The sequence below is a fragment of the Microcaecilia unicolor genome, chromosome 1 (assembly GCF_901765095.1).
Source record: "Microcaecilia unicolor chromosome 1, aMicUni1.1, whole genome shotgun sequence".
NCBI classification, from domain to species: domain Eukaryota; kingdom Metazoa; phylum Chordata; class Amphibia; order Gymnophiona; family Siphonopidae; genus Microcaecilia; species Microcaecilia unicolor.
This window is the reverse complement of record NC_044031.1, coordinates 29375425-29401303: the sequence shown is the minus strand read 5'-3', so window position 1 is coordinate 29401303 and position 25879 is coordinate 29375425. Positions and strand designations below refer to the sequence as shown.

The 25879-nt window shown below is 45.9% G+C and overlaps 1 protein-coding gene across 1 annotated transcript in view; it reads right to left on the bottom strand.

The window, feature by feature from the left end:
• Positions 1-25095, bottom strand: part of LOC115462791 (zinc finger protein 271-like) — a 38211-nt gene extending 13116 nt beyond the window's left edge. Inside the window, exon 1 of the mRNA XM_030192835.1 lies at positions 25000-25095. Within this exon, the coding sequence (XP_030048695.1) occupies positions 25000-25095 (96 nt within the window). The remainder of the gene's footprint in view (positions 1-24999) is intronic.
• Positions 25096-25879: the final 784 nt, after the last annotated feature.

Here is a 25879-nt window from a genome sequence, read left to right as displayed (position 1 = left end):
AGACTCTTTATGAGGTAGACAGATATTGGTTTTGTATTGTGTTGAACTATTGGAAGATGTACTGGATTTGTGGAAAATAATAAATATACTTTAAAAAAAAAAAATTCCAAGAGGGAGAATGTAGACCAATCCTGGATTTTAGGCAACCCTGCCGTGGTGCAAAATGGAACAGGAAGCACTGATCCCAATGTCAAGATGGCTGCCGGGATCTCCGGTGGCAGTCCCGGAAGGGGGGAGCTGCCGCCAGGGGGGAGCAGTTCGTTTTCGGCTTCAGTTTCTCCTGAAACCAAGCGGCCGATTTCGGTCGCAGATTCAGTTTCAGGAGAAACTGAAAATGCTGGTTTCAGTACTTTGGGGCTCATTTTCAAAGCACTTAGGCTTCTAAAGTTCCATAGCTTACTATGGGGCTCATTTTCAAAAGAGAAAAAGTCCAAAAAGTGACATAAGTCTGCATTTGGACGTTTTCTCACAAAAACGTCCAAATCAGTATTTTTGAAACCTCTTTTTAGACATTGTTCTCTGAAGTCCGTCAGAAGTCCGTCCAAATCTCAAGGGGGCATGCCAAGGGCATGTTCAAGGCAGGACTTGGGCATTCATAGTAACATAGTAGATGACGGCAGAAAAAGACCTGCACGGTCCATCTAGTCTGCCCACGATAAACTCATATGTGTATACCTTACCTTGATTTGTACCTGTCTTTTTCAGGGCACAGAACGTATAAGTCTGTCCAGCAGTATTTCCCGCCTCCCAACCACCAGTCCCGCCTCCCATCACCGGCTCTGGCACAGACCCCGTATAAGTCTGCCCTCCCCTATCCTAGCCTCTCAACCACCAACCCCTCTTCCCCTCGCCACCCAATTTCAGCTAAGCTTCTGCGGATCCATTCCTTCTGCACAGGATTCCTTTATGCCTATCCCACGCATGTTTGAATTCCGTTACCGTTTTCATGTCCACCACCTCCCACGGGAGGGCATTCCAAGCATTCACCACCCTCTCCGTGAAGAAATACTTCCTGACATCTTTCCTGAGTCTGCCCCCCTTCAATCTCATTTCATGTCCTCTCGAAATTCCTAAGACTTACACGTCTTTCAGCCATAATGGAACAAAACAAAAACTTCCAGGACTAAAACTTAAGACGTTTTGAGCTAGACCTGTTTTTATTACGACTAAGGCACAAAAAGGTGCCCTAAATAACCAGATGACCACTGGAGGGAACTAGGGATGACCTCTCCTTACTCCCTCGGTGGTCACTAACCCCCTCTCACCCCCAAAAATTGTGATTAAGAACATTACTTGCCAGCCTCAGATGTCATACTCAGGTCCATTACAGCAGCATGCAGGTCCCTGTAGGGATCTAGTGGTGGGTGCAGTGAACTGCAGACAGGTGGACCCAGGCTCCTACCTCCCCCTACCTGTTACACGTGTGGATGTAACTGTGAGCCCTCCAAAACACACCAGAAACCCACTGTACCCACATATAGGTGCCCCCATCAGCTGTAAGGACTATGGTAGTGGTGTACAGTTGGGGGTAGCGGGTTTTGGGTGGGTTTTGGGGGGGTTAGCACATAAGGTAAGGGAGCAATGGTGAGATGTGTACCTGGGAGCATTTTATGAAGTCCACTGCAGTGCCCCCTAGGGTGCCCGACTGCTGTCCTGGGATGTCGGGGGGACCAGTCTACTAAAAATGCTGGCTCCTCCTACGTCCCAATGGCTTGATTTTGGACGTTTTGCACTTGAACGTTTTTTTTTTCCGAAAATGCCCCCCCCCTCCCAAAAAAAAACGTGGAGGAGTGGCCTAGTGGTTAGGTTGGTGGACTTTGGTCCTGAGGAACTGAGTTCAATTCCCACTTCAGGTACAGGCAGCTCCTTGTGACTCTGGGCAAGTCACTTAACCCTCCATTGCCCCAGGTACAAATAAGTACTTGTATACAATATGTAAGCCACATTGGGCCTGCCATGAGTGGGAAAGCGTGGGGTACAAATGTAACAAAAAAAAAAAAAACAACAACAAAATGTCCATAGTATTTTTGAAAACAAAAGGTAGATGGGTTTATTTTTCTCAAAAATGACCTTCTTTCCTGTTAAGAATTGGATGTTTTGTGTAAAAAGTCCAAATTCATATTTAGACGTTCTATCGAAAATGCCACTCCACGTAACTTTGCAAGTCTCAAGTGCTTTGAAAAAAACACCTCCTTATCTCCTGTTGCCTCAACCACTGAATTCATAGCTAGGAGTTTCACTCTGGACACTATTAATTCAAGCCTTGTTTGTACCAAATTTAGTATTCCAGATAGATCCCCCCTGATCAGGATGGACACAGGTGTACATTTACCATTTCCCAGCACATCAATCATGCAACGGATATTAAAAACACATTTTGGCAGGGAGGGAGGTGGGGAATTCTGTGCAAGAAAAAGGAGTCCTGACCTGATCAGGCTCAGCCAGGTTCAGAGGTCATAAGCCTGATTAATAATTTGCAATGTTGTATAATTTGCTTATACAGATATTTATATAGATGCATGTAAATTAAAGGCAAGTTTTGTCTTCCATAGTATTCATCCATTTCTAGAGGGGAGTGTCCTCCTTTTGGGGTACACTGAGTTGTCCACTCCTAACAGTGAGCCAATGTGGTGACTTCAGAAAAAGGGTTTGTGTGGATGCAGTGATTCTGGGGAATCCACCGGCCTATACGTAACCATATAATGCATGATGCAAACAAGGATAAGGGAAATGGGACTGCCTTTCTGAGATTCTTCCAACTACATTCAAAGTGCTTTACATATATTCAGGTACTTATTTTGAACCAGGGGCAATGAAGGGTTAAGTGACTTGCCCAGAGTCACAAGGAGCTGCAGTGGGAATTGAACCCAGTTCCCCAGAATCAGAGTCTGCTGCACTAACACTAGGCTACTCCTCCACTGGCAACATTCCAAGAAGAAGCGTGCTTTCTGTGAGTCTGACGCCCTGCACGGCCACATTGCTGATCTCTTCTCCATGGAATGTTGCTATTTCACTAGCTTGTATACACAAACCAGGACTCTTAGCCACCAACTTCAAGAAAGTGCTAGCAAAACAGTTCACACCAGTATAATGTGGCAGATCTATAATTTATATGTATAGAGTACCCTCAGATATAAACCACTGTAACTGCAGTCAATAATGCTGCTAAAAAGTGGCATAGCACTTCTTTCATTGGGTAACTCTGACAATTTTTTGGGGAGAGCAACATATGCTCATTTTTTTATGCATCCCAATCACCACAGTGCTATAAAATCACTTGTAACTTTTAAAATAGTATATACTAGGTGAAAACTGTGCACTTATCTTTTGAGTTCTTGCCTCCCAGGCAGAACTATCTTGCCTTGTTAAAACATTTATCAGTTGGCAGTTCCAGGGAAAGGCAACTGATAAATGTTTTAACAAGGCAAGATAGTTCTGCCTGGGAGGCAAGAACTCAAAAGATAAGTGCACAGTTTTCACCTAGTATATACTATTTTAAAAGTTACAAGTGATTTTATAGCACTGTGGTGATTGGGATGCATAAAAAAATGAGCATATGTTGCTCTCCCCAAAAAATTGTCAGAGTTACCCAATGAAAGAAGTGCTATGCCACTTTTTAGCAGCATTATTGACTGCAGTTACAGTGGTTTATATCTGAGGGTACTCTATACATATAAATTATAGATCTGCCACATTATACTGGTGTGAACTGTTTTGCTAGCACTTTCTTGAAGTTGGTGGCTAAGAGTCCTGGTTTGTGTATACAAGTGGTTGAATGTTACCAGAGACATTGATATTGTAAATACGTTTTCTGTTGCTATTTCACTAGCAACATTCCATGTAGAATCTCAAATAGGGTCCCAGAAAGCAGATACTGATCTGCTGGTTTGTTTTCCACGTTGAATCTCAAATAGGGAAAGGGTAGGGAAAGGAAAATGGGACTTGATATACTGCCTTTCTGAGGTTTTTGCAACTACATTCAAAGCGGTTTACATATATTCAGGTACTTATTTTGTACCAGGGGCAAAGGAGGGTTAAGTGACTTGCCCAGAGTCACAAGGAGCTGCAGTGGGAATCGAACTCAGTTCTCCAGGATCACGGTGCACTGCACTAACCACTAGGCTACTCCTCCACTCCCCTGCAATCAGCAAATACAGATGCAACACAGACAAAATACAGTACAAGGCGCTATCTGGAAACAAAAACATTTAAACTTTCATTTACAATTCAGGGAAGAGAAAACCGTTCCGACATTTATGTAGTGGCCTGAAATCCAAACAGGGGGCTAAGGAGTGAGGAACAAGAGTGGGTTGGAGGACATTGGGAGGAGGAATATGAATCTAAAGGGATCAGAGGAAGCAGAAACAGAGAGCTTTATAAAGCCAGAGGAAAACCAGGAAGAAGAGTCTGAGGGGCTGCAGGGAATAAAGAGCCCCAGGAATGGACTGAGCGGTGCCAGGCTAATTTATTAATCTGCTGCCCACCTTCTGCCAGTCTCCTACCTGCTGAGCACAAAGCCCTGCAGCCATTCTCCTGCCCTTCTCCACAGCACCATTTCCAGCCCCTGTGAAGGGAGGGGATTGGGAACCAGGAAGAACTTTCTTTTTCGTCTGCTTGCTCCATGCACCATGTGTGTATCAGAGGTTGCCTGACATTGCCTGGCACTGCATCCCCTGCTGCCCACCTCCTGCCAGTCTCCTACCTGCTGAGCACAAAGCCCTGCAGCCATTCTCCTGCCCTTCTCCACAGCACCATTTCCAGCCCCTGTGAAGGGAGGGGAACCAGGAAGAAGAACTTTCTTTTTCGTCTGCTTGCTCCATGCACCATGTGTGTATCAGAGGTTGCATGACATTGCCTGGCACTGCATCCCCTGCTGCCCACCTCCTGCCAGTCTCCTACCTGCTGAGCACAAAGCCCCTGCAGCCATTCTCCTGCCCTGGTTCCCTCTTTGCTGGCTCAGAAGCAGCAGCCCTGTGAAGGGAGGGGAACCAGGAAGAAGAACTTTCTTTTTCGTCTGCTTGCTCCATGCACCATGTGTGTATCAGAGGTTGCCTGACATTGCCTGGCACTGCATCCCCTGCTGCCCACCTCCTGCCAGTCTCCTACCTGCTGAGCACAAAGCCCTGCAGCCATTCTCCTGCCCTTCTCCACAGCACCATTTCCAGCCCCTGTGAAGGGAGGGGAACCAGGAAGAAGAACTTTCTTTTTCGTCTGCTTGCTCCATGCACCATGTGTGTATCAGAGGTTGCATGACATTGCCTGGCACTGCATCCCCTGCTGCCCACCTCCTGCCAGTCTCCTACCTGCTGAGCACAAAGCCCTGCAGCCATTCTCCTGCCCTTCTCCACACCTCAATTTCCAGCCCGGCTCCCTCTTTGCTGGCTCAGGAGCAGCAGCCCTGTGAATGGAGGGGAACCAGGAAGAACTTTCTTTTTCGTCTGCTTGCTCCATGCACCATGTGTGTATCAGAGGTTGCATGACATTGCCTGGCACTGCATCCCCTGCTGCCCACCTCCTGCCAGTCTCCTACCTGCTGAGCACAAACCCCAAGAGCCATTCTCCTGCCCTTTCCACTGCACGATGTCCAGCCCAGGCTCCCGGCACTGCTTTCTCAGCTGCTCTTGTCTCCTAATGGCAGAGGCTGTAGCAGCCAACAGACAAGGAAGGGAGGAAGGTATGAGCTAGATCAGACAGAAGAGGAGCAGGGAGAGAGGGAAGAGGGATGGGGTTGGGTAAGAGCCGCCTCTGACTGCTGCCATCTACTGCAGCTTCTTACTAATAACAGCAAAGGAGCTGTTCCTGTACATACACTAACTAGAGTCAATGCAAGAACCCTACCAAATGAAGCCACCCTAAAGCTGCCCAAAGACAGACTGAAAGAAGGATCTAGACAAAACAAAACTCTTCTCTACTAGAATAAAAAGCACCTCCAACGTTCTGAAGCTGACTCCGTGGCTTCACTGAAGTGAAGGGTTCGTAAGGTTCGTCAGATTCGTGAATCTGTGTAACCATCTCTCTCGGCCCCGCTCTCGCTCCTCTAATAGGTCCGCCGCCCTCGACGTCATTACGTTTTGATGTCGAGGGCGGCGGACCTATCAGAGGCGCGAGGGCCAGATTGGCGGTTTTCCCACCCAATTGGGCGGCTTTCCGCGACCTGCTGCAGGAAATTTTTGCCCGCTGCGGGTCGCGTTTTTTGGGCGGTTTTTAATTTCGTTGGGCGGGTTGTTTTTCTCCGCTGGCTGCGGGTTTTCTCGCCCTGCGGGGGTCGTGCTTAAGACGTGTCAATGACCTGTTAACAATGTGTTAATGATGTCAGTGACTTTGTTGGCGGAGTTGGTGACGTCGGGGGCGTGGTTGGCGATGGTGGGGCGGAGCTGATGATGGCGGGGGAGGGTTGATGACGGCAGGGGTGGAGCTGATGACAGCTGCGGCGGGGTTGATGACGGCAGGGGCGGGGGTGTGCGGTTTTGGGCGGGTTTTGAACTGGTTTTGGGTCGGAAAATTTATTTAAACCTGGCAACCCTGGCCAAGAGAGATGGTTACAGACTCACGAATCTGACGAACCTTACCAACCCTTCACTTCAATGAAGCCACGGAGTCAGCTTCACAACGTTGGAGGTGTGTTTTTGTTTCACTACACAGCTGCCTAATTTTTCACTTAAACATCGCAGGGTGGCTGGAGGGGGGGGGGGAGAGGGGGGGCAAATAGCCTGGAACTGGGAGGGAGGGAGAGAGGGGGGCAACGACCCTGGAACTGGGTGCGTGGGAGGGCGGACCCTGAAACTGGGAGGGAGAGGGCCCCTGGCACACACTCTCACTCACACTCACACATTCACTCTCTATCACACACTCACTCTCACACACACTCTGTAAAACACACACACTCCGAGGAAAACCTTACTAGTGCCCGTTTCATTTGTGTCAGAAACGGGACTTTTTTCCTAGTAAATAAATAAAAGTCTAAACCACAATTAAGGACAGCGGGGCTCACACATGTAATGTATCTCAAAAATGCTGCAGACACGAGACGTTCACCAGGCAGATGCCCCTGAACCTATAGTAAGAGCACCGGCTCCATCTTTAGGCCAAGAAACTAGAGAATGACACGGGGACAGACCCCATGGGCTCTTCCTCTGTCCCCACCCCACATGTTCTGTCTCCATCCCCATCCTGCCCCTGTGGGCACAGTCTCCATCCCCGCAGGTTGTCCCTGTAGGCTCTGTCCTTATCTGCAGAAGCATCAAACACTGATGATTTTATATTTAAAACTTTTTATTAAAGAACAACTGTTGTTTATAAATCACAAATAGAAAACAATAATAACAACAAGCAACTATAATAACCCCACCACCACCACCCTCTACCCTTCCAACCCCAACAGCTGACTTCTACTACTCCAAGGAATCCTAATCCACCCTGTTAAAATTTCCAGGGATACAAAATCCAACCCTTCTCTATGCCCTACCAGGGGAGAAATAAGCCCTATAATGCACTGTTATGATTTTTTAATTTATGGAAGAATAAGTCATCAACAATCTCAGGATTCATCCTACATCTCTTGTCTTTGTAATGCTATGGATTTACAGCCTGTCTCACTAACACAGACTGCTCAATAATTACCGTGGATTCTTTTAGATTCGTAATAAGTAAATGAAAACCTTTATTAGAGGAGCTAAATTCTACAATGATGAAGATATATATATATATATATATACAATGGTTAGCACATATACCATGATTAACTCTATACACAATCATTACATCACTTAGACCAGGAAAAGAAGCAAACACAATGATTAGCTATACAAACAATCATTACATCGCTGGTTTCTACATCTCTTAGACCAGGAAAAGAAGCAATACAGTATATACATAGAATCATCACTGGTCTCCACCATCCAGGCTCTTATCATCAGCTGGGGGAGCCCGATTCGCAGTAAGAGCTAGGAGATTTGGACCAGGAACAAACCTTCTGCGCAGTCCGTACGTTACTCGCAGATGAACCCCACCTTACTGTGACAAGCCCTCCCTTTTTATTAGGCTCTGAGGTCATGTCCACAGCTAAGGAAAGTTACAGAAAGCTTCTATGGAAAATTACAGAATGCTTAACGTGGTCACATGCTTTCCCAAGTCCAGGTGGCCAAGCTGGGCCTGGGAAATAAATGCTGTCCTCCTCTTTGCATACCAAATTAGTTAGAGCTGTGTCTTATCTTCTGCATACAAGAAAAGTAACTTTCGGTCAAAGACAAGATTTCAGAGTGTATTATCGGACAAAAGCAGGGTTGAAAAGCAATCCTTTAAGGTAATGAAGGGGTGGAACGCCGGATACTATTCGAATACTATGAATACTACTGACCACCAGAACAACCTCATGTTTTGTGCCTACTGATGGACTTATACTTATGGACTCTAACTCTGCTTTTGGCCTTTTAGCCATACTTTATTAATGCACTGGACCTTTTGTGCCTTACATATAATGAGCCTAGACTAAGACCAAAACCTGTGCAGTTTAGACTTTTACTAGTAGTAGGGTTACCATATGGCTCCAGAAAAAGGAGGACGGATTGAGCTAGCCGGGTTTTACTTCCATTGCTTTCCATTGAAAGCAATGGAAGTAAAACCCGGCTGGTTCAATCCGTCCTCCTTTTTCTGGAGCCATATGGTAACCCTAACTAGTAGTATGTATTTGTTAACCAGCAGCTAGATAACAAATTGTAGTAGTCAGCAATTTAGGGCAGCTGGCTCTGCCAGCCCAGTCTCGTGATCCATGCATAGAGGCTGTATTGTGTAAATGTGCTGGAACACTGAAATAAGTTACTGTTTTGCTGCAGTTTATACTATTTTGCTGTAAAGGACAATTTATTGTGCTTAGCTAAAAGAAGCTGTAACCAGATAGCAGAACCAGCTGGAACTTGTGCTGCTTATCAGTATATTGCCTTATATGGTATATGCAATGCCAAATAACTGTGAATAGACTAGAGACCAGTGTTGGAAATAGAGGGTTGTGTGCAAAGCCAAAGATAAGTTTCGTTTCCTGGGTTTTGTGTAAGATCCTCTGTCTGTAACTGCGCATGACTACTGATAAGAGTGTATAAGAACGAGTGTCAGGTGACGCTCAGGGAGCAGTATCCTGAGATTACTCAGTACTGTTCAATTGCTAGCAATAAAAGCTGTCCTGCCTTTGGAACCAAAATTGTCTTTTGTTTTCTGATTTTCGGACCCGTTTCATTGGCACCCCAGATGGGACAACAAAAGGGAAATGGATTATATTCTTTCCCCTCCCCACTGCAGCCGGGTCGGCTCATCGACCCCCTCCCGAGAAGGTGATAAGTGGCCACCGCTGATTTCAGCGTTCACCTCCCGGCGGAGGGCCGATTGATTCCGGCTGACTGGAAGTGGGGCTGTGAGGTTCCGGCAAGACACCTTTTTCTATTTCAGAGAGAAGCGTACGACGGCGCGGCCTGCGACCCCGGCGGACAGGCGAGTATACTCTACGTAGTGACCGGCCCAGTAAGGACCGAAGAAGAGGCGTGATCACCCTCTTTTAGCCAGTGACTAATACGGACTATTGGTATAAGACTAGGTCCCGAAACTCACTAGGCTCCGACGACGAAACCGAGCAGCGAACGGGAGGGTTTCTTGTGGCGTATGAAAATGTAGACTCAGGCTTCTCTGAACTGCAGATTCCATGACCTTGTGTACACGAGCTGCATGAGCTGTAGAATGGAATGTGTTTAGATAACGTGCTTGAGAACCAGATGAACTGTTCAGCAGCTGAGGAGTGCAGGTTTTTTGTTGTCTTAGGCTGCTATAGAGTAAAAGCAGTCCGGGGTTTGGGACCCACTCATAAGACCACAGCCGGTGGTGGGAGTGGGCTCGAGGAAATAATTACTCCGGGTGCATGTTAACAGAGTGATATGAGCCTTTGAACTTAACTGTTGCATCATGTTAGAAGTTATTATAAGATACTAGGAAAAAAAAAAAAAAAAAAATGCCCGTTTCTGAGTGCAATGAAACGGACGCTAGCAAGGGGCCCCCTCCCTCCGTCCCTCGGAGCTACTTGCGTTACTTGTTCGGGGTTCGCGTTTGCCTCGCATTTCGGCCCTCGAGTGTTATAGCTCCGCCCTCGACGTCATGACGTTTTGACGTGTTGTTTTTTCATAGAGAGATAAGATTTTGTTTCTCTGAAACAGGAGAACTATGTATTCTATAGCAGACGGTGCAAGCTTTGTATATGCAGCACCAGGATTTCGTTGCTGGGGATAATGTTGTTTATCTTTCTTGAATCTGGTTGTTAAAAAGGGTATGACAATTCATGCTTTTCTTTAAGTCTTATGGGTATAGTATTACGGAGGTTAAATATAAAGCCTCCCTTCAGGAATGCAGCCTTGATGTTCCTCCAGCTGTTTTTGTCACGCTATGTTAACTTTCAACTTTGTGATTTACTGAAAGGTGCATGACGGCATTTTCTGAGGTTTAAATAAATAAATAAATAAATAGGAATTATTTAGCTGAGTTTTGGATTGTGTAGTTATTACAAATTTTATATACCTTGTATAACAGGATTTTGTGCTATCCCAGTGCCCTTCTAGGCAACTGCCTGGGTTGCCTCACTTTGTTTCTCTTTTATTACATTAGGTTTAATATTTGTATTCTTATAGCTCCATGCTGCACTTGGGTTCAAAGCACGGTGCATCTGTTGTAATTTACTGTGAGATTTATGGTATCGTGTTCATTTACTGACCATAGTCCCTAAAGAATGTAAAGAAAACCACAGAAGGTATCCCACACCCCAAAAGCTAAAACATTGGATTTTAAACCTCAGATTTGTAGCTTATGTCAAAGTTACCGAGAGAGCTGGTGGCAGCTTGTTTACATTCAGTTTAAACAAACCCTGCATTTGGGAAAAAAAAAAAAAAAAAAAAAGGGTCCAGTTTGTGCTTTTCTTCAGGGACATATCAGCTGCCTGTAGCCATGAGCAGTTGCCTTTTATGCAAACCTTATGAGTCTCGTAGGCAGTGCAAATCACAGCTGCTTAATTGTATTGCACTAAATTTGTTTTCCTCCACTGCAGAGGAGGGATGCAAATCCCTAAGTTATTCATGAGACTTGCAGACTATTTCTTGCCTATTCTCTGTACCTACATCAGTAGGATTTGTACAATAAATGTTTGTCTGGTGAAATATCCCACGTGTATGTTCTGTACCCCAGGTAATTGAGATTTCAGAGAGATAAGTTTTAGGTTTCATGTGGATTTCCAGTGTTCGTTGTTCGTTGTTTCAGTGTTCAGTTGTTTGCTTATGACGTCACTCTTCTTTCTTTTATTGATGACTTGCTCCCTCTGCTGATCTTTGTGTGTATTACATGCCCAAGTTGCTTTGGGAAAGAAAGAAAAACAGAAAGAAAAAAAAAAAAAAAGGAAGACAGTCCCTGCCCAGAGGAGCTTGCGGTCTAGACTAGGGCAGACAGATAAGACTCACAATTACAGACTTTTGTTTTAATAATGTGATTTAGGCAAGGAACCGTTTGTCTACTAACCTACTTAATGTGTTTAATTCATCATGCTTGTGATAAATATATCTGTGTTACTTTACCTTGGGCAATTGTGACTCCAGAGATATTGCCCCCTCCAGGGTAAAGGAATTTAGCTGAATGTTCAGATTAAGAAGTTGTTAATGTACCTTGAATGAGAATGCTTTGTGCTGCTATAGAACATTTCTAGGCACCTGCCTACGTGCTGACATCATCCTTGTTCTAACTTTTCTCCATAAATCATATGTCTCATGATTTTAGCTGGACGCTTAAACCAGGTTGTCCAGAGAGGTGAGGTGTACCATGAATCACATTGTGAAGAAGATGGAAGCAAGTTCCCAGTCATTGAAAGGTTACTGAGATGTTTGAAGCTTGTAAAAGATATACTGCCAATGTGCAAGTTGTGTGAATAGTGTGAATAACCACATGGCAGGAGTACATGATTATGTGCTACGAAAGTACACTTGTAAGTTAGATAGAAGGGTTGTGGAAGTGTTTGAACAGGACTATACTCTTTGGGGATAGGCCAGAATAGCAATTCATTTTATTCTGTATTACCTATCAAAAGAAGCATGAAATTTGAGTATAGAAGTAAGCTAATGGCATTTTGTTAAGGGTTTGACCAGATATTGAGTGAATTATTATCATTTATGCCCTGAGGCCTACATAGAGGCCCTGTATCGTTTGGAGTCCTCTTTCTTGTTTTTCAGGTTCATCAAATTGTCCTCTCACCTTAGTTGGCAGGCAGGACGTGACATCATTTGACTGTGATCACTGATGGCACCAGTCTGTGTTAAGGCCTGCTGTCCACCATTCCTGAAACAGACCTGGCCACCGCATTCTCCTCTGTTCTCAGGGTTGTTGCCTATTACTGCAATGAACTTTCTAGAATTGTAACCTTTATATCCCAAAATAACTCTGTTAAGGTTGCACCAATGCTGGATTTTGTTAGATAGACTGCTAAACTCTAGGCCAGCATTTAAACTGGTGGTCCATATAGGAATATTGCTATACATTCTCAATTGTAATGATTTCTTTTTGCTTACTTGGTATAGGCATCATCACTAACGCCTCTGAAGCCACTGATTGTTTCCTGTATGATATTGTTTCAAGATCGCATGTATTGTCTCATGTTGCAAACACAAGATCCTAAAGTTCATCCAGTCCCACACACACAGTATACCCTATTCAGCTCGACATAGCAACCCGCCAGAGATCTGATGATGTGCCAGATCAAATATGGACCGGTTGTCCAGTACGTTGGTGACCTGTTGATTGTGTAGTGTTCGCCTGAAGGTTCTTGACAGCGGGCTGCAAATGCCCCTGAAATCTGTCACCTGCTTGAAGCTGTGTGGAAGCCAAGAAAAGTCGCTGTGATGCACTGTAGGGCCCACACAGGGAAGACAGATTCCATAGCCCGGGGCAACCGACGTGCGGACGAGGCAGCCAAGAAAGCCTGTCAAGAACCCTACCCTCCTGAACCTACTCCTCATCCATCTCCCTGAAGAAACCCCCGCATTTACAGAAACTCCCCCAACAGGGAGTCTTGAAATTTACCAGAAGTCAGGAACCCCCGAGTACAGGCCCGTCCAAGACTTAAGGAAGGTCAACAACCAGGTGGCCGACATAGTTGCTCTCGTACCGAACCCTTACTCCATTTTAGCCCAAGTGCCAGCCCAGACCAAGTGGTACAGTGTCATTGATCTGAAGGACGCCTTCTTCTCCATCCCCCTCGCCGCCGACAGCCAGAAATTGTTTGCCTTCACGTGGGAAGACTTACAGACTGGTAATAAGCAGCAGTTTACCTGGACCCGACTCCCCCAGGGATTCAAGAACTCCCCCACCCTCTTCGGCGACCAACTCGCCCAGGACCTGAAGACGTATCAGGACGAATATGGGCCGGTCGTTCAATACGTGGACGACCTGTTGGTGGGCCGTGAAACGTACACGGACTGTGCAGAAGCTACCCTTTACCTCTTGACAACCCTGGAAGCCCTAGGGTACCGAGCCCGCCGACAGAAGGCACAGATATGCGACATCGAAGTTGCGTACCCGGGATTTCGCCTCCGAGAAGGAACCCGGAGGCTCGGTACACCCCGTACCCAAGCTATCCGCAACCAACCCACCCCTGCGAATAAGAAGAAGGAATTGTGGGCACTCCTCGGAGCCGCTGGATATTGCCGCATTTGGATCATCAATTTTGCTATCCTGACCCACAGTTTGTATGCCAAACTGAAGGGGCCTGAACTCGAGGGCCAAGATCTCCGGTGGGAGAAAAGCGAACTGAAAGCCCTTCAGGACCTCAAGGAGGCCCTTGTGGCCCCACCAGCGCTCGGACTGCCAGATATGACTAAGCCGTTCCACTTGTTCATCGACGAAAAGAAGGGATTGGCACTTGGAGTCCTCACCCAACTGGTCGGCACCTGGCAACGCCCTGTAGCATATGGATACCTGAAGCCCTGGCATGGACTGTGGCCAAGGAGGGCCACGACCGCACACACCTGGGCAAGGAAGCTCTGGGACGCCTACTCGACCTCAACAACCTGTCCCTGTGGACCAAAAATGCTTCCAGCCAATGCGCAACTTGTGCTCGGAACAACCCAAGAACGGGGCCCGGTCCTATGCCAGGACATGTTCTCCCAGGCACTAGCCCCTTCCACGTTTGTCAGATTGATTTCACGCATATGCCCCCAGCACGGGGATATAAAGCCATCCTCGTCGCTGTGTGTAACTACACTGGATGGATTGAGGCCCAGCCTACCAGAACTGAAATGGCGAAAGACGTCACTTCCTTATTGATCCATCACCTCCTGCCGAGATACGGCCTTCCCAGACAGATAAACTCCGACAACGGCCCTGCATTCGCCAGCGAAGTTACACAACAGCTCAGTACGAGACTGGGCCTCGACTGGAAGTTGCATTGTGCATGGAGACCCCAGAGCAGTGGAATAGTGGAGAGAGCTAACCGATCCCTCTTTAACCAACTGGCTACCGACCTCTGGGAGCCTCAAGAGTATCCTCGTCATGGGTGGCCTGTTCTTGTTGTCCTGCTTATTAATACCCTTGTCTCTCCCCTTAGTTTTCAGGTGTCTCCGCTCCACCATGGAAAGCATCGCTGACCGCCGTGCTGCTGCCCAACTTATGGCTCTCCAGATGTACTCCCCCATTCCCCAGTCTGATGAAGCTGACGATGAAGCACCTTGTGGCTGACGTGCACCTTTCACCTCCTGAGTCACTTAATGGGCCAGTACCCTTGTGTCAGCATAAGACCGGATACAAAGGGGGGGGGATTCCATTAGGGACCCTCCGTCTCAACCCCGGCGAAGCAACCAACGGCTGCGCAAGGGCTTAGGGCTCGCTTTTTGCCTCCCTGCTAATGCTTCTTGTCTCTCTCTCTTCCCTTTCAGGGCTTCTGGAGATGATACTCTCCATCAGATGGATGTTCAAGTATCAAAAGGGGGGAATGAAGGGGTGGAACGCCGGATACTATTCGAATACTATGAATACTACTGACCACCAGAACAACCTCATGTTTTGTGCCTACTGATGGACTTATACTTATGGACTCTAACTCTGCTTTTGGCCTTTTAGCCATACTTTATTAATGCACTGGACCTTTTGTGCCTTACATATAATGAGCCTAGACTAAGACCAAAACCTGTGCAGTTTAGACTTTTACTAGTAGTATGTATTTGTTAACCAGCAGCTAGATAACAAATTGTAGTAGTCAGCAATTTAGGGCAGCTGGCTCTGCCAGCCCAGTCTCGTGATCCATGCATAGAGGCTGTATTGTGTAAATGTGCTGGAACACTGAAATAAGTTACTGTTTTGCTGCAGTTTATACTATTTTGCTGTAAAGGACAATTTATTGTGCTTAGCTAAAAGAAGCTGTAACCAGATAGCAGAACCAGCTGGAACTTGTGCTGCTTATCAGTATATTGCCTTATATGGTATATGCAATGCCAAATAACTGTGAATAGACTAGAGACCAGTGTTGGAAATAGAGGGTTGTGTGCAAAGCCAAAGATAAGTTTCGTTTCCTGGGTTTTGTGTAAGATCCTCTGTCTGTAACTGCGCATGACTACTGATAAGAGTGTATAAGAACGAGTGTCAGGTGACGCTCAGGGAGCAGTATCCTGAGATTACTCAGTACTGTTCAATTGCTAGCAATAAAAGCTGTCCTGCCTTTGGAACCAAAATTGTCTTTTGTTTTCTGATTTTCGGACCCGTTTCAGTAACACTTAATCATTTTTAAACAGAATTACTTCTAATCAACAATACAGACCCCAAGTGCACTACTCGTTCAAGACAGGGTTGAAAAACAATCTTTAAAATTCATTTCCATTACAGTCTTCTACAGTTCTTCCTGCAATAGAAGATGTCTTCTCAGAAGATGTGCTGGTAACAGGAATGTATAGGATTCCCCATGCAAATTTTGCCAGTTGTGGCCAGCATGTTTGCTTGTTTTTCCAAAAAAATCAAAATATCATTGTCTGCATCACTCAAACTTAAATAACGGTCCAGTTCATTAACAGGCTTCAATGTAGAGAATCACATGGGGGCAAAGTTCATCCCCACAGGTTCTGTCCCCGTCCCTGCCATCCCTTCAGACTCTGTCTCTGCCCCGTCCCTGCGGGTTCTGTCCGCATCCCCGTGTCATTCTCTACAAGAAACCTCTCATAGTGGTTGCTGCAGGTCCTGTAAAGGTTCATCCAAGACAATTGTCTGCTTTTTCAAAACACAGATCATGTTCTCAGGCAGTCAGACAGTATTCCCAACAATCCACTTCATTTCTTGCCGCATTTTAGTTCAACCTACAGTACTCTCACAACTTCTGCACCTTCCTAAGTCAAAAGCAACAAATTCTCCCACAATATGTGAAAACTGAGCATTCATGGTGGAGGGGGGCCGCAGCTGGCAGTACTGGCTCAGAGACACCTGCCATCAGCTGCCCAAGATAAGTACATAAGTATTGCCATACTGGGACAGACCAAAGGTCCATCAAGCCCAGCATCCTGTTTCCAACAGTGGCCAATCCAGGTCACAAATACCTGGCAAGATAAGAGAGTGGAGGAGTGGCCTAGTGGTTAGGGTGGTGGACTTTGGTCCTGGGGAACTGAGTTTGATTCCCACTTCAGGCACAGGCAGTTCCTTGTGACTCTGGGCAAGTCACTTAACCCTCCATTGCCCCAGGTACAAATAAGTACCTGAATACAATATGTAAGCCACATTGAGCCTGCCATGAGTGGGAAAGCACAGAGTACAAATGTAACAAACAAAAAAGTACAGAACACTTTATGCTGCTTATCCCAGAAATAGTGGATTTTCCCCAAGTACAAATTAATAATGGTCTATGGATTTTTCCTTTAGGAAGCCGTCCAAACCTTTTTAAAACCCCGCTAAGCTAACCACCTTTACCACATTCTCTGGCAATGAATTCCAGAGTTTAATTACACGTTGAGTGAAGAAACATTTTCTCTGATTCGTTTTAAATTTAATACATTGTAGCTTCATCGCATGCCCCCTAGTCCTAGTACTTTTGGAAAGTGTAAACAGACGCTTCACGTCTACCTGTTCAACTCCACTCATTATTTTTTAGACCTCTCTCATATCTCCCCTCAGCTGCCTTTTCTCCAAGCTGAAGAGCCCTAGCCGCTTTATCCTTTCCTCATAGGGAAGTTGCCCCATCCCCTTTATCATTTTTGTCACCCTTCTTCACAATTTCTAATTCCACTATATCTTTTTTGAGAAGTGGTGACCAGAATTGAACGCAATATTCGAGGTGCGGTCACACCATGGAGTGCCTTAAGTTTCTAAGGCAGCAGGGAGGAGGCTTTCAGCTGTCAGGGCTTGGGGATCCCTGCCTGCACAGATATTTCTGTTATTTTGGAGGTAGGAGGAAATTAAATTTGGGTATTTCCTTTAGTTGGGGGAGGGGTGTGGAGATGAAATTCTGGGCCCAAATCAGCTATCTGGCTATGCCACTACCCTAGGAGGATAATGAGATAAACTTCTAAGCCTGGTTCTCCTCTTATCTCTCCCACCGCACCTTCAGGGTACACTCCCATGGATCTTCCTCCACTCCCATCCCACTATCTGTTGGAGTTCCCCAGGGATCTGTCCTTGGACCCCTTCTCTTCTCAATCTACACCTCTTCCCTGGGCTCGCTGATCTCGTCTCATGGTTTTCAGTATCATCTTTATGCTGATGACACCCAGCTATACCTCTCCACACCTGACATCACCGCGGAGACCCAGGCCAAGGTATCGGCCTGTTTATCCGACATTGCGGACAAGCTGAACATGTCCAAGACCGAGCTCCTCGTCTTTCCTCCTAAACCCATTTCTCTTCTTCCTCCACTCTCTATCTCTGTTGATAACACCCTCATCCTCCCCGTCCCATCTGCCCGCAACCTTGGAGTCATCTTCGACTCCTCCCTCTCCTTCTCTGCACATATCCAACAGACTGCCAAGACCTGTCGCTTCTTCCTCTTCAACATCAGCAAAATTCGCCCTTTCCTCTCTGAGCACACCACCAGAACTCTCGTCCACACTCTCATTACCTCTCGCCTTGATTACTGCAACTTATTCCTCACCGGCCTCCCACTCAGCCATCTATCCCCCCTTCAATCAGTTCAGAACGCTGCCGCACGTCTTATATTCCGCCAAAACCGATATACTCATATCACCCCTCTCCTCAAATCACTTCATTGGCTTCCGATCAGATATCGCATACAATTCAAGCTCCTCCTCCTTACCTACAAATGCACTCAGTCTGCGGCTCCTCACTACCTCTCCACCCTCATCTCCCCCTATGTTCCCGCCCGTAACCTCCGCTCACAGGACAAAGCCCTTCTCTCAGTACCCTTCTCCACCACTGCCAACTCCAGGCTCCGCTCATTCTGCCTTTCCTCACCCTATGCCTGGAACAATCTTCCTTTACCCATACGCCATGCCCCCTCCCTACCCATCTTCAAATCTCTGCTTAAAACTCACCTCTTCAATGCTGCCTTCGGCGCCTAACCGCTCGAGATAGATAGAATGCCCCAATCTATCCACCCTATCAGATTAACTGTTCACTCGTCCTCTAGATTGTTCACTTGTCTTTAGATTGTTCTCTTGTCTTTTAGATTGTAAGCTCTTTGAGCAGGGACTGTCCTTCTATGTTTAAATTGTACAGCGCTGCATAACCCTAGTAGCGCTTTAGAAATGCTAGTTAGTAGTAGTAGTAGCAATTTACCTTCATACACAGCTATATGAGAGCACTCGGGGGCTTTGTGTGTTTTTCAGTCCATCACTCTGTTTCTTTTTTTTCCTAGCATTCAGTTGCATGTTCCTGGCATCAGTGTTCCCAATGGTGAGTTCTCAGACATTAACAGGACCCCTATTTTACTAAGCTGTGGTAAAAAGTAGCCTGCGGTAGTGTGGGCATGTTTTTGGTGCATGCTGGGCCATTTTTACCATATTTGGGAAAAAGGGCATTTTGTTAATGGGCGTGTGCTAAAATTAAAACTAGCACACACCTATTTATGGCCTGAGCCTTTACTGTCACCCATCTAGCGGTAAGGGCTCATGCGCTACATACGCGGTAACCGATCGGTGTGTACCAATTACCACCAGAAATGCCGCATATGGTAGAAACGTAAAGATAGTAGAAAATAAAAAATTAATTTCTACTGCCAGAATGAGTGTATGCCAAATATGAAATTACCGCCAAGAGGCACGCTAGCCTGGCAGTACTCTAATTTTGGCACACACCGCATGTGCATAGGCCCTACCGTAGCTTAGTAAAAGGGCCCCATAGTTCTTTGTTTTCCCCTAGCAACAGTCTGTGAACAACTTATGAACAACTTAAAAATCTAAAGGTGGACAAAGCAGTGGGACCGGATGGGATCCACCCCAGGATATTGAGGGAGCTCACAGAGGTTCTGGCGGGTCCTCTTAAAGATTTAATAACTCCTTGGAGACGGGACAGGTTCCGTGGGATTGGAGAACGGCGGAGGTGGTCCCTCTTGACAAAAGTGGTGATAGGGAAGAAGCCGGAAACTACAGGCCGGTAAGCCTCACTTCGATTATTGGAAAAGTAATGGAAGCGATGCTGAAGAAAAGGATAGTGAATTTCCTAGAAACAAATAAGTTGCAAGATCCGAGACAACATGGTTTCACCAAAGGGAAATCGTGCCAAACGAATCTCATTGAATTCTTTGACTGGGTGACCGGAGAATTAAACCAAGGAAGTGCCATGGACGTAATCTACTTAGATTTCAGCAAAGCCTTTGACACGGTTCCCCACAGGAGGCTCTTGAATAAACTAGACAGGCTAAAGATAGGACCCGAAGTGGTGAACTGGATTAGGAACTGGTTGATGGGCAGATGCCAGAGGGTGGTGGTAAATGGAGTTCGCTCGGAGGACAGAAAGGTGAGTAGTGGAGTGCCTCAGGTATCGGTGCTGGGGCTGATTCTATTAAATATATTTGTGAGTGACATTGCCGAAGGGTTACAAGGTAAAATTTGCCTTTTTGCGGATGACACCAAGATTTGCAACAGAGTGGACACCCCGGAGGGAGTGGAAAACATGAAAAAAGATCTGCGGAAGCTAGAAGAATGGTCTGTTTGGCAATTAAAATTCAATGTGAAGAAATGCAAAGTGATGCATTTAGGGAGTAGAAATCCAAGGGAGACGTATGTGTTAGGCAGGGAGAGTCTGATAGGTACAGACGGGGAGAGGGATCTTGAGGTGATGGTATCTGAGGACCTGAAGGCGACGAAACAGTGTGACAAAGCGGTGGCCATAGCTAGAAGATTGCTAGGCTGTATAGAGAGAGGTGTGACCAGCAGAAGAGGTTTTAATACCCCTGTATAAGACGTTGGTGAGGCCCCACCTGGAGTATTGTGTTCAGTTTTGGAGGTCGTATCTTGCAAAGGATGTTAAAAAATGGAAGCCGTGCAAAGAAAAGCTATGAGAATGGTATGGGATTTGCGTTACAAGACGTATGAGGAGAGACTTGTTGACTTGAATATGTATACCCTGGAGGAAAGGAGAAACAGGGGTGATATGATACAGACGTTCAAATATTTGAAAGGTATTAATCCGCAAATGAACCTTTTCCGGAGAGGGGAAGGCAGTAGAACGAGAGGACATGAAATGAGATTGAAGGGGGGCAGACTCAAGAAAAATGTCAGGAAGTATTTCTTCACGGAGAGAGTAGTGGATGCTTGGAATGCCCTCCCGCGGGAGGTGGTGGAAATGAAAACGGTAACGGAATTCAAGCATGCATGGGATAAACATACAGGAATCCTGTTCAGAAGGAATGGATCCTCAGGAGCTTAGCCGAGATTGGGTGGCAGAGACGGTGGTGGGAGTCGGGGCTGGTGGTTGGGAGGTGGGGATAGTGTTGGGCAGGCTTATACGGTCTGTGCCAGAGCCGGTGGTGGGAGGCAGGATTGGTGGTTGGGAGGCGGGGATAGTGCTGGGCAGACTTATACGGTCTGTGCCCTGAAGAGGACAGGTACAAATCAAGGTAGGGTATACACAAAAAGTAGCACATATGAGTTTATCTTGTTGGGCAGACTGGATGGACCATGCAGGTCTTTTTCTGCTGTCATCTACTATGTTACTATGTCTGTATTGGTTAGCACTGCCTTCTTGTGGACAACGTGAATATTCCATGAGAGAATCTATATTTCATATGTAGGACTATTTTTCTTAAGTTACAGGACATTTGAGAGAAACACAAATTATGTGAGGGAAGAATATTTTATTGTTTATTAACTGGGAATATATTTATTTTTGCAGAGTGGCTAATCAAGCTTGCTTAGGGCAAGAGACGCCAGTAGGAGATGCTCAGGAAGTCTAGTGGGCCTAGGCCAATCTGGCTGGGAGCCAGATTACAAATCTTGAAGAGAGTCAAGATTTGGCAGACAGAACAATGAAGGTTTAGTCTGACCCATTCTCAATGGAGATTGGGGACTGAACCCCATGATTTGGGGTCAGGAACAGTTCCCCGAGGGGGTGGGGAATGTTTGCCCAAGATTCCTGAGGCTCCACTCAGCAGTTTCATTATGAGGAACTTAGAAAAGTAAGTATGGGATCACACTTTTAGGGCCTGTGGTTTATATGAGCATTAAATTGTAGTGTTGCATTATATATATAGTTTGGACTAGTAAAATTATTTCCCATTTTGTGTTTCCCTACAAGGATCCTTTAGGTATTAGTGAATTTCAGTGTAGTTTTAAGAAAGAAAAACAAAGGCTTGCACACAGAATAATGGAAATCATGATTCTGAATATTTTGCATCATGGTATTTCTTTTCCCTGATACATTATTTCCCTCGCGGCACCTTATGCCTGGAATAGACTTCCTGAGCCTGTACGTCTAGCTCCATCTCTACCTGTTTTCAAATCTATGCTGAAAACCCATCTTTTCACCGCTGCTTTTGGCTCCTAGCCAAATTACCCTCCCCTTGTTCCTTCTCACTCAGTACTTCCCTCGCCCTTAATTGTCTTATCTGTCTGTATTTTTAGATTGTAAGCTCTATTGAGCAGGGACTATCTCTCTGTGTCAGTTGTTCAGCGCTGCATGCATCTGGTAGCGCTATACAAATGCTAATAATAATAATTATTATTCAGAATCTGATCTTATACTATATTGAAAGGACAAAGCTACATCAGTGGCTATATACAGGAAGCTCTTTACTTTTGTGATCTGGGTTGGATAATTACAGTATATGTTTTCAATATTGAGATTGATAATTAGGACCATTTTTGTAAAAGACCTTCCCAAATAGCTATTAATAATAGAAGAGAGAACTTATTTTAAATTGAATGGAATCCATGACTTTATGTTGGAACCCTGTTAAGAAACCACAGCAAAGGTCTTTGTTACTGAGGAACACAAAACCTAACCACTGTTGCCCCTTAGATGGGAGAATTGATTACGTTTTTTAGAGTGAAAAGTCATTTCTTTCTTTATTTCTTTGGGCCTGTTTGCATTTTAATTAGGTAAGTTGAAAAGTTATTTGGTTTTCTGAATTGGTACTTTTCTTAAATTCAATAGGAAGGAACAGGCTGAATTTACGAATATCTCTTGTAGCAGCTATTAAGTGGGTAAACAGAGAACAGATTTATCTCATCTCTCTGCGGCCAGTTCTAACGGAGAGGACTTACATTGTGAGAATATTTGCTGATGAACCGTCAGTTGACCTTTGGCACTTACTAAAAGAATACAACCTAAATGTATAACAGACTTTAAACAATCTTTTTTTTAGAAATTCCAGAGTCACTATAGAAATCTTGTTCCTGCCTAGGACAAGCTATGGAGCAGGCAGAACCGGAGGGGGGGGGGGGGAAATAATTTCGTGAGTAATGCTGTTTCCCCTTTCAACAGACAGTGAACTGAAAATAGGAAAATGTATACTAGGGCTTCAGATTGTGAATTAACAGAGATCTCAGCTTACAGGCATTCTTATCCTTTATGAAGAAAACAATAGTGAGAATGTTTTGGAGTTTGCCAAACAGGGGTGATATGATACAGACGTTCAAATATTTGAAAGGTATTAATCCACAAACGAATCTTTTCCGGAGATGGGAAGGCGGTAGAACGAGAGGACATGAAATGAGATTGAAGGGGGGCAGACTCAGGAAAGATGTCAGGAAGCATTTCTTCACGGAGAGGGTGGTAGACGCTTGGAATGCCCTCCCGCGGGAGGTGGTGGACATGAAAACGGTAACGGAATTCAAACATGCGTGGGATACGCATAAAGGAATCCTGTGCAGAAGGAATGGATCCACAGAAGCTTAGCTGAAATTGGGTGGCGGGGTGAAGAGGGGTTGGTGGTTGAGAGGCTAGGATAGGGGAGGGCAGACTTATACGGGGTCTGTGCCGGAGCCGGTGATGGGAGGCAGGACTGGTGGTTGGGAGGCGGGAAATACTGCTGGGCAGACTTATATGGTCTGTGCCCTGAATAAGACAGGTACAAATCAAGGTAAGGTATACACATATGAGTTTATCGTGGGCAGACTAGATGGACCGTGCAGGTCTTTTTCTGCCGTCATCTACTATGTTACTATGTATGCCTCTCCAGTATATGTAGGGATTATCCACAACACGCGGTTTTATTTTTAATTTGTGCTTTTGTAGCAGAAGTGAAATTATAATTGTATATACACTTTTCCCACAATAACTTTAACTCCACCAGAGGGAGGTTCAGAGGTATATTCGATCTGTGCCTTTACCAGGGGCGTAGACAGACAGCCAATTTTGGGTGGGCCTGAGCCCAAAATGGATGGGCACAGAATTCAGTCCCTCCTGGCCCCTCTCCGCTCTGCTCTCCTCATCCTGCCTCGCCCCCTACCCTCATGGGGATCCCCAAACTGTACCAGCTGAACATTTCCTCCTCCTCGGGCAGCCCGTGCTCTTCCAAACATCAGCTGGCAGTACTTGAGCTGACGCCACTGCCTTTAGTCCGTTCGTGCTCAGTGCTTTTGCGTGGATGAAAACTCAGCATGTGCAGAGGGGCCGGTGTGTGTTGCCAGCTGCCGTTTGGAAGAGCATTGGCTGCCTGAGGAGGAAATCATTAGCTGGTGGGATTTGGGGAGTGCCACAATTTTGGGTGGGCCTGAGTCCAAATTGGGTGGGCTGTGGCCCACCTGTACCTACGCCACTGATAATGCAATTAAGTCCATCAGACCTCTTCATTGTGTTTTTGTAGATTGTGGAGTTTAATTACCCAGCCTTCACTGACACACAATCACTTTTAACTTTGACTAAGCTGGATTCAGGTACCTGTGTTTGCTGATTAAGGTCTGTGAATAATGTAATTAGGGTCTACTTCAAAGGAATCTTTGGTTCCATTGTTTTACTGAACACTGATGAATAGACTTCCATACTGGAGGTCTAAAGAGTAAAGTGATTTTTCTGCCTTTACTTTGTTGAAAATAGGCCCCCGAGAGCAGTGGCGTTCCTAGGGTGGCTGACACCCGGGGCGGATCGCCGATGTGCCCCCCCCCCCCCACGTGCAGCGCGACCCCCCCCAGGTGCATTTTTACCTGCTGGGGGGGTGCCGCGCGCCTGTTGGCTTCGCTCATTCCATGCTCCCTCTGCCCCAGAACAGGAAGTAACCTGTTCCGGGGCAGAGGGAGCATGGAACGAGCGGAGCCGACAGGCACGCGGCACCCCCCCCCCCCCAGCGGCGTGCACCCGGGGCGGACTGCCCCCACCGCCCTCCCCTTGGTACACCACTGCCCGAGAGTTTGAATATATATATATTGATATTGAACCGGCCAGCCCCACTTTCATCCTGTCCAGAGCTTACTTACTGCATCTATAAGAAAGATTTAACAAATTCTTCACTTCTAGGAAAAACTGCTGGCCACATGTTCTCCTAAAAAGGCTTCAACCGGGGCAGACTGGGTTGTTCAGGACTTCTTCAGAGTCAGAGTCTGGGTTAACCATGCTAGAATCTCTTACGTTCGGCATTCCATTCCCTAATCCAGAGGTTTCCACTTCTGGATGAGGAACGTGGTTGAGCTTCAGTTCTAAGACAGCATCTCTTGCAGTAGCCATGGCTCCCATCTCTTATTCAGTGGTGTGCTGGAGCAGGCTCTCACAGGCTCTCGAGAGCCGTTTGTTAAGTTTTTAAGAATTTTGGGAGCCGGTTCTCCATGGCTACTTTAACAAATGGATCCCAAAATGTGGGCTTGGGCCCCTCCTGAATTCTCTTTTACTTTGCTGGCGAGAGAGAGCCCCCTGTTAACAATTTACCAGCACACCCCTGCTTATCATCCTCATTTTCTTCACTACGCTCGTGTCAGGTGTCATTTCAGCTAGGCAGTAAGAAGAACAGGTAGAGAGTCTCTTGAAAACAGCATAAAATATGGAACAGACATAAGATTCAGGCCAGAATGAAAACACAATTTTTCTTACAACTACATTCAATAAAGCACATATGTCTTACATCTGACCTGTCACTATTTTTTTTCAATCCTCACTAACATAGTAATAATTCCAATGATATACACAAAATAATGAAAGAAAAGAATAAACTCCTAAAACAATAATAGGAATGAGTCCTCAAATGCAAGAAAAACAAGCTATAAAACCTTAAGGTTCAGTCCCACAAAACTGAGCTGCCATAGTAGGCTGGTGATCCCGAAGGCAGATGAGCCCACCACAGTCATTTGGTTCCTCAAGGTAGTTGACGATATAAATTATGCAGATGCATGATGGGCCTCAGTACTACGGGCCTTCTTCACGTTTTTTTCCTTTTGTATAAAGTTTCAGTGAGGACTTGCGTTGTGGCACCTTTCGTGTAGCCTGGCCGCGAACTGTGAACTGAAGGCCTCAACAA